This window comes from Lissotriton helveticus, chromosome 5_1 (assembly GCF_964261635.1).
Source record: "Lissotriton helveticus chromosome 5_1, aLisHel1.1, whole genome shotgun sequence".
Classification (NCBI taxonomy): domain Eukaryota; kingdom Metazoa; phylum Chordata; class Amphibia; order Caudata; family Salamandridae; genus Lissotriton; species Lissotriton helveticus.
Genome location: NC_136065.1, coordinates 596,401,824 through 596,416,873, shown reverse-complemented (window position 1 = coordinate 596,416,873; position 15,050 = coordinate 596,401,824). Strand labels below are relative to the sequence as shown.

General features: G+C 46.2%; 1 protein-coding gene across 6 annotated transcripts in view; it reads left to right on the top strand.

Annotated features, from left to right (window-relative positions):
• The window catches only part of ZMIZ1 (zinc finger MIZ-type containing 1), a 514,453-nt gene that overhangs the window by 373,777 nt on the left and 125,626 nt on the right, over nucleotides 1-15,050 (top strand). For all 6 annotated transcript variants that reach the window (XM_078642955.1, XM_078642957.1, XM_078642953.1 and 3 more), the window contains 2 exons: nucleotides 344-457; nucleotides 11,686-11,791. In XM_078642955.1, the coding sequence (XP_078499081.1) occupies nucleotides 344-457; nucleotides 11,686-11,791 (220 nt within the window). The remainder of the gene's footprint in view (nucleotides 1-343; nucleotides 458-11,685; nucleotides 11,792-15,050) is intronic.

Genomic DNA, 15,050 nt, shown 5'->3' with positions numbered 1-15,050 from the left:
TGTATAAATTTGTGATCGATATGCTGGTAAGCAAAATCAGAACCAAGATGTCACCATGCGGATTAGGAATCCAACTAGGGACGGGCAGGACTTTGGTTTCCTCACTTCTCTGACATTCCCACCACTTTTGGCTGCAATATCTCGTTTGGCCTTAGTTCCGCGCATTTGGTATCAGTGGACAGACATTGACCATCAGTGGACAGACATTGACCTGCCTTTGCTCATTAAACTTTTTTTTTCTGAGAAGTAAAATGAGGGTGGGATGGATGTTGGTGGTTTTTCTGTCGTTCTCTTGTTGATCACCACTGGCCATTGATCCTCTTCTCCTCTGCTCCTCTTTCAGCACTTACAGAATCCTGCCAACTTTCAGAATGCGGCCACTGAGCTGCTGGACTGGTGTGGGGATCCTCGAGCCTTCCAGAGACCTTTTGAGCAGAGCCTGATGGGCTGTTTAACGGTAGGTGCCCTGCCTGTGGTGGTTCACACCTCCACCCACTGCCATGTCCAGATATTGCCACCAGAACCTGTTGGAGCCGTGATGCCATAACAGCCTCACAGCCAGGTACTGCTTCTCACCTACCCTGAGGAGGCTCATCAGATCATGTTTTCAGGAATCAAGGGTTGGAGATGGCACTATGCCTCTCTAAGGGATGGGGCTGAGCTATGCTAATTTTCAGGATGGGTGAGAACTGTGATAGAGAGGATTCTTGCCTCGGTCAGGTGAAATTTGCCTCAGTCAGAGCTGAACGGAGGATGTGTCAATCAAAGTGTGGAGTGGAGGGTTTAGATGATTGCCTTTTGTCGGGGGATTGGGTGCTCTGTGCCTCTGTTGGTGGAAAGTAAGGGAGATGATCAACCAGATTTGAAGAGAAGCAAACTGAAGACCTGCATGCAAAACACATGTTGATGTATTAAAAGGTATTTTATGAGGGAGTATAGCGCTACTGCTTAGCTCCTGACCTCACACATTGCACTATTTCCTTAAGCAAAGTAAAACATCATTGCATAATTGTGGCAAGAATGTGCTGCTCCCGGAAAGTCTGGAACAACCTGTCTTTTCAAGTTCCTAGAAGAGATTACTAAAAATAACAATTGGAAAAAAGCCGAAAGCTGTGTTATTCTGTAAATCTGTAGCAGGTTCACTTTTCTGGTGCACGGTGAAAGGCAGGAGCCGTAGGTACCTGCATGGCATGAGAGTATTGAAAGGTACTGGCAGTTTTCCATTTTCTGGGAAGTTGCTGGGCATTGCTGCACTGTGGGCATGCATTGCTGCCTCTGTCAGCTTGCACCGTTGCAAAAAGTTTCAAAAATGGAACAAAATCAAACTGGTTAACAAATTAAAGATCCTTCGTTAGGGGCAGTTTGTGAGTCTACAATAAACTGATGCAGTAAGACTGGTACCGCAGGGTATGCTAATGTGGTATTATTTCACCATTATGAATACAGAATCTTGGAATGTGGATTAACCTTGGAAATTTGTGTTTTTGCACTGATATCTGCAGATTTTTCATAATTCCCCCAAAATGTCCCTAGAAAAAGTCAAACTTTTGTACTACTGAAACTGCCCCAAAAATCCATAAGTACAGATTTTTCCGGAAAGTTCGTAATCTGAATTTGGACACTAAATGCTGTTAGTTGCCCAGTCGGGATTTAAACATGAATCGTAATGAGGATATTGGTGCTGTGATACTTTATGTTGAAGCCATCCCTTGAAATATTAATGTTGCAGCCCACCTCATTAATCCTGCTGTACTCGCTACGGAAGGTGTGTTGAAGTGGTTTAAATTGCTTTATTCGCATAGATGCCTCCAGCTATAGGCGGCTTCAAAGTGGTAGATCATACTTTGTCATGAATGGTCATCGTCTGCTCTGTTTCTGTCCAATGCATTAACGATATGGACGAGCTTACGTCACCTAGCTTCCCATCTTCCTTCCTGGATTCCTATTCCATTCCCCATGTAGACTCCCCTCCTATTTGACTCTCTCTCTCCTTTTTGTCTCTCTGGCTGTCTGTCTGTCTGTCTGTCTCTCTCCCTCCCTCCCTCTCTCTCTCTCTGTCTCGCTCTCCCTCTTCCCCTCTCCCCCTCTCCCTCTCCCTCCCCCTCTCCCTCTCCCTCTCCCTCTTCCTCCTCCCTCTTCCCCTCCCTCTCCCCCTCCCTCTTTCCCTCCCCATCCCCCTCTCCCTCTCCCTCTCCCCCTCTCCCTCTCCCCCTCCCCCTCTCCCCTCCCTCTCCCTCTCCATCTCTCTCTCCATCTCTCTTTCTCTCTCTCTCCCTCTCCCTCTCTCTCTCTCCCCCCCCCTCTCTCTCTCTCTCTCCCTCCCTCCCACTCCTTCTCCCCCTCCCCCTCCCCCTCTCCCTCTCCCCCTCCCCCTCCCCCTCTCCCTCTCCCCCTCCCCCCCCCCCCCTCCCCCTCCCCATCTCCCTCTCCCTCTCCCTCCCCCTCTCCCCCTCTCTCCCTCTCTCCCCCTCTCTCTCTCTCTCTCTCTCTCTCTCTCTCTCTCTCTCTCTCTCTCTCTCTCTCCCTCTCTCTCTCTCTCCCTCTCTCTCTCCTTTCTGTCCCTTTCCTCCAAATCACCTTTAACCCCTTCTGGTATACTCTCTCCAGCTCGTTTCTAGATCTTGCCTCAACTCGGCAGTGCCTGTGCCCCACATTTAACACAATACCTGGTCCTAATCTTGTTTCGGCTATTACTTGTGCTTGAGCTTTTTAAGAGCATGTGCCTTGTGGTCATGTTGCCACATCACCTTGTCTGTACTTGAGATACTCTATCTTGTTCCGCCTGGTGATATTAGGCCCAGGCTGGGTTCCCTCAAATTTGTGCTTTTGATCACGTAGAGACACAGGAGGTGTAAATAAAATGTTGTTTCTTTGGTCCACTACTGGGTACCTTAAACCTTCCTGCTACCGTGCCCAGGTTATCTTGTGTGCATATTTGATCAGTGAGCCAAGGACCACCCGTTGTCATCTCACTGTATATGGCTGCTTACCATGGACTGGCCTGAAGTCAAATTTAATTTGTTAGGATTTGAATGTTGATTTCCTTTTGCTAGACCATCCGATTTGAGACACACAAGACTGGGACCTACGATTCGGATATTATGCTGCAGTTTTTAAGGGGGCATGTTTAGTCGTAAACTTACTGGATACGTTTTAGGCCTACACTGGGTCTGTGCTTTTGCACAGTGAGTTTCGGAGATGGTGTCAAGTATTTCAGATTACATTAAGATGCAGTCTGTAGAATATCTTCAATATTGTTGCTGTATCCCAAGACAAGTACAGCGTTTGCTAGTATTGCACCTTGCTTGTACTTGGTTACCGTCTGGCTTTGGGAAGGGTATGCCCAGACTTGGGTCCTGGGCTCACTATACCACTGGATTCAAGCTAACCTGGCTGATGAGGGTAGATACGCCCAAACCAGTCCCAGGATGATTGTTTTCCAATCCAGGTAGGACCTGGCCTGGCAGTTTGGGCTGGACTCTTCCCATGGGGAGGTGGGTCAAGACTTATTTGCATATGGCTTGGTCCAAACTGGGGTGACGTGGTAAGCAAAAAAAATCATGTATGTAGATGTGTGACTGGGGGTGAATGTTTGATTTGTTCTACACTCCGTCCATCCTTTGTGTGTTTTTTTACCCAGTTTGTGAGGGGGCATGTTTATCTTGTTTTTAGGTGTTGTTGACAGTGGGTGACTCTTCCTCATTCAGTCTGAATCTTATTGGAAAAGCCTTAGACCTACACTGGAGCTCTGCATAGTAAGTTTAGGAGATGATGTCAATAATTTCAGATTACATTAAAATGCAGTCTGTAGAATATATTCAATATTGTCGCTGTATTCGAAGACAAGTACAGTGTTTGCTAGTATTGCACCTTGCTTGTACTCGGTGCCCTCTGACTCTTGTTAGTAATAACTATAAAACCTGTGGCCATTTGCAACCGTAAGCAGTCAGTCACCGAAGTAGTGTTTCCACTAACTTGCCCCTTGCCCAGTAGGGTTGAGAGTGGGCTGTACTGCAGTGTCCATGAAGGACCTTGATGCTTGCGCGTTCGCCTGATCTTTCAGAGAACGTCTTTCATATTCAAAAAGGCATGTACCAAGAAGATACGAGTATGGGTCCCAAGATGCAGCTGTTGTGATTCTCACCATTAACTCCTTGTGCACAGAGTGGCAGGAATTAACCTGGAGGATAGGATGGCAGACCCATCACCTCTACTACCAACAAGCATTGGAAATGCAATAGGTCTCGCACCATTAGAGTTAGTGCTTTTAGAATTGTTTATGGGTTTTTTTTGTAAATGTTTAGCATTTTTGTTTCCTGTAGCCAATGCTAAAGTATTACAAATAAAAAAAGCCATAAACATTTCTAAAAGCTCTAACTGAAATGGTCTGAGAACTATTGCACTGTGTGAGGGTGAGGGTGAGTGAGGGTGAGGGTGAGTGAGGGTGAGTGAGGGTGAGGGAGTGAGGGTGAGTGAGGGTGAGTGAGGGTGAGTGAGGGGTTGAGGGTGAGGTGTTGAGGGTGAGGGTGAGTGAGGGTGAGGGTGAGTGAGGGTGAGGTGTTGAGGGTGAGTGAGGTGTTGAGGGTGAGTGAGGGTGAGTGAGGGTGAGGGGTTTTGGGTGAGTGAGGGTGAGGGGGAGTAGTTGAGGCTGAGTGAGGGTGAGTGAGAGTGAGGGTGAGTGAGGGGTTGAGGGTGAGGGGTTGAGGGTGAGTGAGTGAGGGTGAGGGGTTGAGGGTGAGTGAGGGGTTGAGGGTGAGTGAGGGGTTGAGGGTGAGTGAGGGTTTGAGGGTGAGGGGTTGAGGGTGAGGGAGGGTGAGTGAGGGTTTGAGGGGGAGGGGTTGAGGGTGAGGGGTTGAGGGTGAGTGAGGGTGAGGGGTTGAGGGTGGGTGAGTGAGGGTGAGGGTTTGAGGGTGAGGGGTTGAGGGTGAGTGAGTGAGGGTGAGGGGGTGAGGGTGAGGGGTTGAGGGTGAGTGAGGTTGAGGGTGGTTGAGTGAGGATGAGTGAGAGTGAGGGTGAGTGAGGGGTTGAGGGTGAGGGGTTGAGGGTGAGTGAGTGAGGGTGAGGGGTTGAGGGTGATTGAGGGTGAGGGTGAGGGGTTAAAGGTGAGTGAGGATGAGTGAGAGTGAGGGTGAGTGAGGGGTTGAGGGTGAGGGGTTGAGGGTGAGTGAGGGTGAGTGAGGGTGAGGGGTTGAGGGTGAGTGAGGATGAGTGAGAGTGAGGGTGAGTGAGGGGTTGAGGGTGAGTGATGGTCAGGGTGAGTGAGGGTGAGGGTGGGTGAGGGGTTGAGGGTGAGGGTGAGTGGGGGTGAGGGTGAGTGAGGGGTTGAGGGTGAGTGAGGGTGAGGGTGAGGGGTTGAGGGTGAGTGAGGGTGAGGGGTTGAGGGTGAGTGAGGGTGAGGGAGGGGTTGAGGGTGAGTGAGGGTGAGTGAGGGTGAGTGAGGGTGAGGGTGAGTGAGGGTGAGTGAGGGTGAGGGTGAGTGAGGGTGAGTGAGGGTGAGGGGTTGAGGGTGAGTGAGGGTGAGGGGTTGAGGGTGAGTGAGGGTGAGGGTGAGTGAGGGTGAGGGGTGGCCAACATCGCTATCCTCGTTAAACCAGTTGGCTCATCAGTGTTTGTCAACAGTGCGCCTTGTTGAGTAAGCAGAAAGAGATCGACGCCGGTTCGATAATGCCACAGCTCTGTGCTAACAAAAATGCGGAAAAAATAAGCATTTAAATCATTGGCAAATTCAGTAAGCAGAAAGAGATCGACGGTGGTTCGATAATGCCACAGCTCTGTGCTAACAAAAATGCGGAAAAAAGTAAGCATTTAAATCATTGGCAAATTCTACGGAAATTGATTGCAAATGGGAGCAGCTCTGCTTGCAAATCCTCCCTCCGTCGCCCAGGCTGCTGGACTGGAATTGCAGCAGCTAGAAGTGAGGAAGAAAAAAACAAGCAGCAGAGCACGGCGTCAGTGTTGGCATTGCTGGGGGGTAGGGGGGAAGTGGGGATTTAAAAAAAAATGCGACACGGCGGGCAGGGGAGGGGGCGGAGCGGGTAAAATAAACAAAGCGCAGAAAAACACACCAGGGCTACATTTCACACATATTAAAGAAACCAGCAAACAACTACAACATAATGCAAGGCAAAATAAATACTAATTAGAGCAATGGTGCCAAGTACTAATCCTGCGTAAGCATGTGTACTACACTAAACAAGCATATGTAAAATGAAGAATGAAGGAAACAGTCCCAAATTTTGTGAAACTTATTAGTAGCAGCTTGGGTTGAAGACCGGAGATACAAGAAGAGAGATAACGACCAGGAGTTAGATGGTGAAACGTAATCCTCACGCTGCATCCAACACCAGCAACAACCGGAGGCCAAGCGTAGCCTGGCAGCCGGTAGCACGAGCCAATAGGGAGCTTGATTACAGACACAGGCAACAGCAGACAACCGCTGCAATCGCAAAGGACCCTGAGCTGAAAATAGCGTCCACAACCTCTACCTTCACTCTCATTTCAAAATCCTTCTTGGTTTAGTAATCCTCTGAGGGAAAAATGCTTGTGACGTGTGTCTGTTTACAAAAAGGACAGGCAAAAATACAGAAAGAGCTTCATAATCCAAACCAAATTTAAATCCGATAAATATTTAATAATATTTCACAAGCAGAAATGATCAAAGGTGGATCAGATCATCAGGGAGAGCGGGCTTTGTAATGTAATTGACACGGCCGGCCGGTCGTGAAACTGAAAGCATGGCCTGCCGGCCGTGAAAGCCTTTGATGCGGCAGGGGAAATGCGAGACGGCGGGGAGGGGGCGGAGCGGGTAAACAAAGACGGACGTGCACGCGCTTTTAAGCTCAATGCGCATGCGCATTGAGCTTAAAAGTCACGGGCACTGCAAGGAATCGCCACGATTCCTTGCAGTGTGGATAAAGAGTGGATAAGTCCCAATACTCTCGCTTGCTCGATGCGCATGCGCATCGACAGGCGAGACCTAAAAAGCATGCAAGATATAAACATGCTCCCGTTATGTTACGTTTCTTGCTGTTTCTATAATGCTGCACTTACCACTTACTTGACCTCTGTTGGTTCTTTGTGCAGACTTCTGTCTCCATTTGTGTTGCATCCATGTCGATGCTCTCATAAGTTGTTAATTCATTCCCAACCCTCATTTTATGTGGGAGAGTTTATTTGGAGGGTACGCGATTGACATTCTGACCTCCCAACCTGACCCATCTCTGTAACTAGTGGGTTATCTCTATGTTGTAGGTCATAGTGGGAGGATGGGTCTTAACAACCCTTGTCCGCTCTGGCCATGAGTGAATTTAGCGGGAGCCTATATCAGTTGTTTTAGCAAGGTGGTCATGTCATGTTTCGGAATTTAGGATGTTGAGAAAATAGTCCATGAAAATTAGATGTGTGGAGACCTTCATAGTTGAGTGCTAGCTGTTTGCAAGAAGCTTAACTGAGATCCACAGCCCCTTCCGTTTAGGTGCGATCATGACATGGGTGGTTCCCATCAATGTGTTCTCACTTGTTTTTTCTCTATTCGTGGTCCCAGTGTTGCAGATCTATTGATCATCCTGACTTTGTCCTGACGTCCTTAGCTCACTGTGCTTCTGGAATTACAGTTGATTGAGATTCCTTTAGTTCTTGAATCAAGCTGCGGTTGCACTCGACGCAGTGTTTTAGGCAGAGCTGTGTGCAGGGCTAAACCTGCTGGGGCTCCGCCCCAGCAGTAAAAAACAAAACAGACATTGAAACTGATCTTTAGCAAGTATTCTATTCTTGCCTTTTACTCACCGGAAAAAATACAAACTTGCCCTAGCAGGAAAAAATAAGTTCTATTTTTTTTCAAAACAGTTGCATAGAAATGACAAATAACTAGTTTGGGCAAACATAATGGTTTTTTTAACGAATCCTACTAGCATTTGTATGTGATATACAGATGTGCCTTGCCTCACGGATCCTTGTATTCTGCAATTTGTTGGTCTTGAATGGGTGCAGGGGGCTTAGATTGATTTCCCTTCTCGCGCCGCGAGCATTCAGGAGACATGAACATTGCAACCTGCAACCCTTTAGGTTCTTACTGACAGTTAGTTGGAGTACAGAGCTGCATCTTCATTAGCGCTTCTTAGCGCTTTCTGGAAGGCAGGTAGTATGCGTGATCAGGTGCTGGAGGCCCAGGCAGTCTGCAGATGTCAATACAGGTGCACCGCTCAGAGGCACAGTGAACGTTTACTAGGGTAGGAAGATTGTGCCGTATTTCCAGTGGGATAGCAATGCTGGTTCCCAATGGGAATCTGATCTATCTATCTGTCTGTCTATCATTCTATCTATTTTCATTTTTTGCAAGGAGCAAACCATGCTTGATATTACCCACAATTGGTGTAGTGGTATTCCTAGCGTAACTTTAAGTCTCCTGCCTATGCACTAAGCATCTCATGTTTATAGTCTGAATGTTCATGTTTGAATTGGAGGTCCTTGGGTAACCTCTCTGGTTGCATATACCCTGCATTTTTCAAGGGATTCCTAGTTGTGCTTTTTTGTCACGCCTCTGTTGGCGATCACCCCACCTTTATCATCCTTCATAAAGCACTGGTGATGTAGTTGGCCTTGTTTCAGGTCCCATTCCGTGGTCAAGGCGGTAGTGGTTCCTGTCTACTTGCTGAATGGATGCTGGATCTGTCTTTGTTGACAAGGAGAGCTCGATACTCAAAGGGCGAGGGGAGAGCATAGTCTGACCTGTTCTCCAAGTAGCTTTACCCCTTAGAGGATGAAGGGTTGTAGCTAAGAGGTGAGCAGTCCTGTCAGCCATCCAGGGGAGCACAGAGCCTGCATGGGCTCAATAGACAAAGAACACTGGCCTATGCGGAACTGCGAATCTTCCCCACCTATGAGAAGTTAAAGTGCCTCTCTGCGAGCCAGTGAGGAAAGGGCGTGTGCCATGGTACTTACCTCTCCCTCCGCACCGCAGCCACCCAAAAGAGGTTTGGGGGGTTTTTGACGCACGCGCTCCAGATGTAAGAACTTCTGGGACAGGAGTGGGGGACGAATAGAGGCTGGCCAGTCCTACACTAGCACAAGAACTGGGCGGACAGAGCCCGCCGCCCGCCATCTGGAATGTTCCACCACAGAAGCAGCCGCCGCCGCCACGCATGGGGGCTTCACTCTCTCCCCTCGCAGCTGCCGCCATCCCTGCTCGCGCCAGCGCTGCATTCCCGCCATCACCTTCCTCGTGCAGCCACAGATGGCGGGAGGAAGGAGTCGACGTGCGTGCGTGCGTGCTTTGGCCCAGGCGCGTTTCCTGCGTGCCGTCTGAGATTTTTTTTTTTCGTGTTTGTATTTTTGGAGGGAGGAGCGCGCGCGGCGCCGCATGTTGTGTAAGCGTATTTTAAAGCGTTCGCCATCTGAGCCGCATTAGCATGTCTGATCATTAAAATGCACTCCCGGAGCCGCTCGATTCCGGAGCCTTTCCATTTCGTAGATTGGATGCTTAAACAAGAGGGGAAAAAAGACCTCTGCAAGAGCGCGATTAATCTTCCCTCCAATTTGGAAATTATCCGCCTCTGAAACCTCAACATTGTATGGCCTAATCCATAATATTTCTCCTTGATAATGACAATCGGAGTCTTTGTTGTTAATTAAGAAAAGTGGATGTTGGGAAACAGTCGGGAGTAATTAAATTGCCATCGCGGCGCGGGTTAGTTTACCTCAGAGTGCTAATGAAAGGTGTCACTTGGTGAGATGGCGCAGCTGCATGCTTTGGATGCCGCGTGCGTACAAGTGGCCACGGTGACAAGCCCTGGTGCATAATAATCAGCCTCCCCAAGCCCAGGTCCCTGAAAGGCCCGTGTGCCCGCATGGTGGGTGAAAGGGATGGTCATGGCAGCTGAATGACGTGGCAGTTGACCACGTTATAGGTTCATTTCTCACCTCCCGCTACACCCAGTCCGGATTGATGAATTCCACCGATAATGTTCTTCATTGGTTCAGCGCATCACTGTGGTAGTGGGGCACAACCTTATAGACCAGTCAGTGGATTGTGCGTCTCCTCAGATTTGCTCCCGGTATCCTTTGGCAAAAGGACACCTGTCATCGTTACCTTGACGACCTGTTGGGTAGGGTGTACATCTGTGGGGGCCTTGTCACCTTTGTATGAAAGACTCCGCTAAACAGAATAAGAGCAACCCAGCTCTTGTGGGGCTGTAATGGGATAATGCTTTCCAAGGAAGATCGCAGCACTGTGCGGGTTCAGGATGTGATGTCTGTGGCCAGCCACTGCATTATTGACAGTAACCGTCTGTGTAAAGGCTCAGGTAAGTGATATGTAGGCTGCCTAGGATGCAGCTGCTCTTGAAAGCACAATGCAGAATATAACTTAAAGTGCTAAGAAACATATGCAAGGTCTGCTATGATGCCCCCCTACAATAATGGATGCAAATGCTTCTGTCAAACACAGCAGTGAAATATTACAATGGCGTCGAGTCACTCCAACCATGCCTACAGCCAGCACACAAAATCAAACTTATGTTGGAAAAAAGAGGCTGTTTTGAGCCTAACCGTTGGATTGTAGAATTAAGCAAAGCATATAAACTAGAATAGCATCATACTGCAAAACTATAGTTACAGGTATGTAACTTGTTTCATGTTCAGACACGATCATTGCCCAAATTGATATCCTTTGCAAGACACAACTTCTTTAGTATAGACCTTTGCAGCAGTACCATATTGGCTAACAAGTGACAAACGCTTATCAAATCGGATGTAAGCTACTGGATTTAGACACATCCAATGTAAGATGTAGGCTCTGCATACAGAAACTTGCAAGTGCATGATTTAACATACTGTGTGCAGACATTGACAGAGTGGTAGATAAACTGGTAAATGCAGCCATGTGAACTATGGAACATGAGCTCTTTAGTACAGACACTCATAGCATATAGAGAGAGTAGGCACATAAGGAATGGGGTGTACCATTTTTTGGTGTAGGATGGAAGGTCTTTGGTGTAGACACCATCAGCATAAGATGTAACATACTAAGAGGTCAAACGTAATGCAGCAGTTTCGCTACTAAGTGCAGACACATGAATTATAGGGTTTAAGTTCTACTTTGTTAATACCTAAGGTGTAGAACAGTAACTCTTTAGTGCATATATGCTGGTTGGAAGAGTGCAATTCACCTCAAAGATATCTAAACTTAAAAATCAAAGAGTGCAATTAAGAAATGACCAGAAGAGGACGCAACATCACTCTGGATATCAAGCATGCCTGTTCGCTCAGAAAAAGTAGCTTAAAATTAAGTTGTCAAAGTAGCACTCCATTCAAAACTGATATGGAAAAAAACATCTAGTTCTAGAGACACACCTTGAAGGAAAACTCGTGCTGCTACCTCCACTCAAGTCGCTTTAGTACACTATCATAAATCATTCCCTAACCCATTATTATGTTCAGAGTTCCCTTGCTCCCTCACTAGGTTTTTGCTCCATGTAAGCATATGGTGTAAGTTGTAGCAAGCACACAGTAGTTTGTAAATTCTTCTGCACAGACTCATGCGTGTTGGCCATAAGAGCTTTCTGTGCACAAGCATTGAGTGTGGCGTCTAAGTTCTTGGGTGCGAATATCCACAGTGTGGAACAAACTTTTTTTGGACACGTCTGTGCCATTACTGTGCATCTAATTTTTGTTTCTCACTCTCTCTAGGTTGTAAGCAGAGTAGCGGCACAACAAGGGTTCGATCTAGACCTGGGGTACCGGCTACTTGCCGTATGTGCTGCAAACAGAGACAAATTCACTCCAAAATCTGCTGGTAGGAAAACACACTTTTTTTTGTGATTGTCGTTACTATCTTTCCACATGCCCATTTCACTCTTTTTTTTTAAAGTGCAAACTATAGTAGCATGTGAAAATACAGGTTAAAAAGATACCTTTTACAATAAATACTTCAAAATATACACTTTAAAAGTCTTAGTAAGCGAAAATGGCTGCATTTATGAATTCACTACCTTTCAACATTTTTGTAGAGAGATATTTGAGCACTTACGAGATTTTTAGCAGTCTATAATTTAGAGTCTGTTTTTACCAAAGGTGTTTTTGCAGCTTTTGTTCGCCTCGAACCACGTGCTGTTATTGTAATTGGAGGGTAGTGTACAAATTGCTCAAGTGGCAGATATTTAGATGCATTATTTTCCTAAGAATTGTATGGGAGGGGCGCCATTTTCAGTGTCATTGTTCTACAGCCACCTTTGCAGGCCCTCTTGAAATCAGGAAGTTATGATGGGGTTTGGATGTTTTTCTCTGTGTTGGTGCATTAGTTACAGTTAGTTACAGTCTGCGCAACAGGTAGTTCAAAGTGAAAGTAGAAGAGATTTATTTAGATAGGGCATCTGGAAAACATTGAGGAGGAGTTAGATTCAGCAGACAAAAGTGATCCTCTTTGTTTGTAGTTTGTCTAAGTTTCCCGACAGGGCAATCATGCTGAATTTGGAGTCCAAACCAGTTCTAAGTTTGCATCACACGTGGCTCGAGTTCGTTAACAACTATTACAGCTAGGTAGTTTTGCTGTTTGGTGATTTTATACAACCAATTCTTGCTGAAGAGAAAACTGGAGTCTGTTCCACACAGAAACATTTCTTAGCTTTTGAACGTATAAAGTTACACTTGCACTTTCGAGTTTAGTGGTAAATCTTGATATCAGTCCCAGTCCAGGTAGATGACCTCATCAACTAGACAAAAGGGCAGTCAGCTCAAGATTATCACTGTGCAGCCTGACTTTTTTGTTTTCTTTGTTTGTGATAGCGCAAGTAGTCTTCCGTTTTGCAGAAGTGAATTACAAAGCCGACATGCATCGCTTTATTGTAGCACAAAACTCATGATACGCACTGTATATTAAATTGACCTACGTAATATGGTTTCGTAAGCAGAACGCAAACAAAACGTGTTTTTCAAGGGATTTTGGTGTGGCAAGAAGCCGGTGGCTGGTTGCGAGAATCTCTAAATGAGAATGTTAGATTGACCTACTAAACAACGTGATCCCAGGGGAGTACTACAAATATGGTCAGCACCAGCGAGGTAACAACCACAACATGTAATACAGAACCTAGAAGAGCATTTTGGACCCCAGCAAGCACACATAAGGTGAATACTGTACACCAGACACTCTGTATCATCCTGGAAGAACTATGAGATCTATCTCAGAAGAACTCATAGACGTTCCACACACAATACGCACATAGACCGCACCAATTGCAAAACACGAATTCAATATCACACCTACACTCACTTAATCAGATTCATACATCCAAAAGCAGCACAATGCACATCTCAAGACAGCCCGAAGCACCAAGAGACTACACTAACGGAAGATGTGTGGTTTGTTAGTAGCAATATGATAACTTAAGTTCACACAATTGTGTGTTTAGAAAAGCGTGTTGTATTCCCAAAATCCACATACTTAGTCACAGAATATATATTGTCATGGAAGTCTGACTTGTAGAATTCTATCTTTCTAAAGCGCACTCACCTCAGAAAATTGCCTTTATGACGGACAGGTGACAGGCATTTCAGTGAAGATGATGCTTAAGTCGAAGATCGTTGACAAACTTGTGTGGTTGAGGGTATCCGCTTCCCGGTTGCACGTGGTTTCCCACTGTAGTGACACACACACAAAGTAACTCTGTTGGAGGCCGACATAAGCTAGGCTCCTTGGTGGGGGAGGAAAACCCCACTGTTTACTGGGTCTGCACAGTAAGGGGTTTGTCCAGAAGGCAAAAATTATGGAGAAAACGAAAAAAACTGTTAATTTGAAAGTGTACAATTTCTGATGGTTTACTCCTATGGAGATTCCACACACTATGCATTTTGGGGTTTGCAGTACCCTTGGTAATATACATCTCGTGGACATTTCCGAGAGTACTCCTTGTATTCTTTGTTAGCGTATCCAAGTTGGACATCTACTACAAAGGTGTGTGTCATCATGGAGAGCAGAGGCCGGACTCCTGACTCAGAGGCATTCTGAACTGAGCCAATAGATTTTGTTTTTCAATTTTAAAGATTCACTTCTATCACCCACTGAAGAAGTGTGATACGCAACTACTGTGTACCCAATAATAGTGTACATCTGTACATCTTAAAATAACGTGTGATTTCCATAAAGGACACAGCAAAGGCTTATGCCGTCAGTTTTGAAACGGGGTGATATGCACTAAAAGACGATCAGAAGTGACCCGAAAAGGTGGAGGGAGGAATGAGTCGCCAAAAACGCAGGCATCAGCGGATCTGTTTGCTTCATGATCAGGTGACATGCTTCATCGTTTGCATAAAAATATATTTGTGCATGAGACAGCTAGTCCAGTGGGGGAAATAGGGCTGCAACTTAAGTATGAATTGGATCTACACTTCTTGAGCCTCCTTTCTACTAGCTCTACACAGGTTCCATGGACTTGAGAATGATGATGAGCTCTGCTTAGTTGTATAGTAACAAGACTACAGCACTAGCAGAAACTGTTATGAAAATTTTTTTATTATTGTTACTAGTCTAGTACTGTGGCAGGAGATGTGGATTAATGACTCGGTGGATTGTTTTAGTCCCCGGCGAGTTGGGTTATAACCCCAGCATTGGCCCTAGGCAATCAACATTCAACCAAAGTCTCAAAGGTATTTGTGTGCATGAGTGAAACGAATGCAAATGAAGCAAATGCAGACAGGTGTAATAAGGGCTAAAACCCATTCCTGGTTCGCAGAATCAGGAACCATGGGATGCAGCCCTTTCTATGGCATTTACTCATATAGAAATGTTACCAGTATGATGGTATTTTCGTTTGAGAGGACCAGCTCTTGGGGCTAATATGCTGGTGGTGCTCGGTGAGTCCACCTGTAAAATGTGGTAAACAACCACAAACTTGCGAGTTTCTGTATGATAACAAATATTTTGCCAGTAGTTCCCCATCCGGAAAATGATTTGTATGTGCGTTCTTAGCAAGAAAAAAAAGATGCTTTCAAGGTGGGAATGGGGAGAAACTCTACAAAAAAATGTGTCTGTTGGCAATTTTTTTTGCAAAATATTTTTC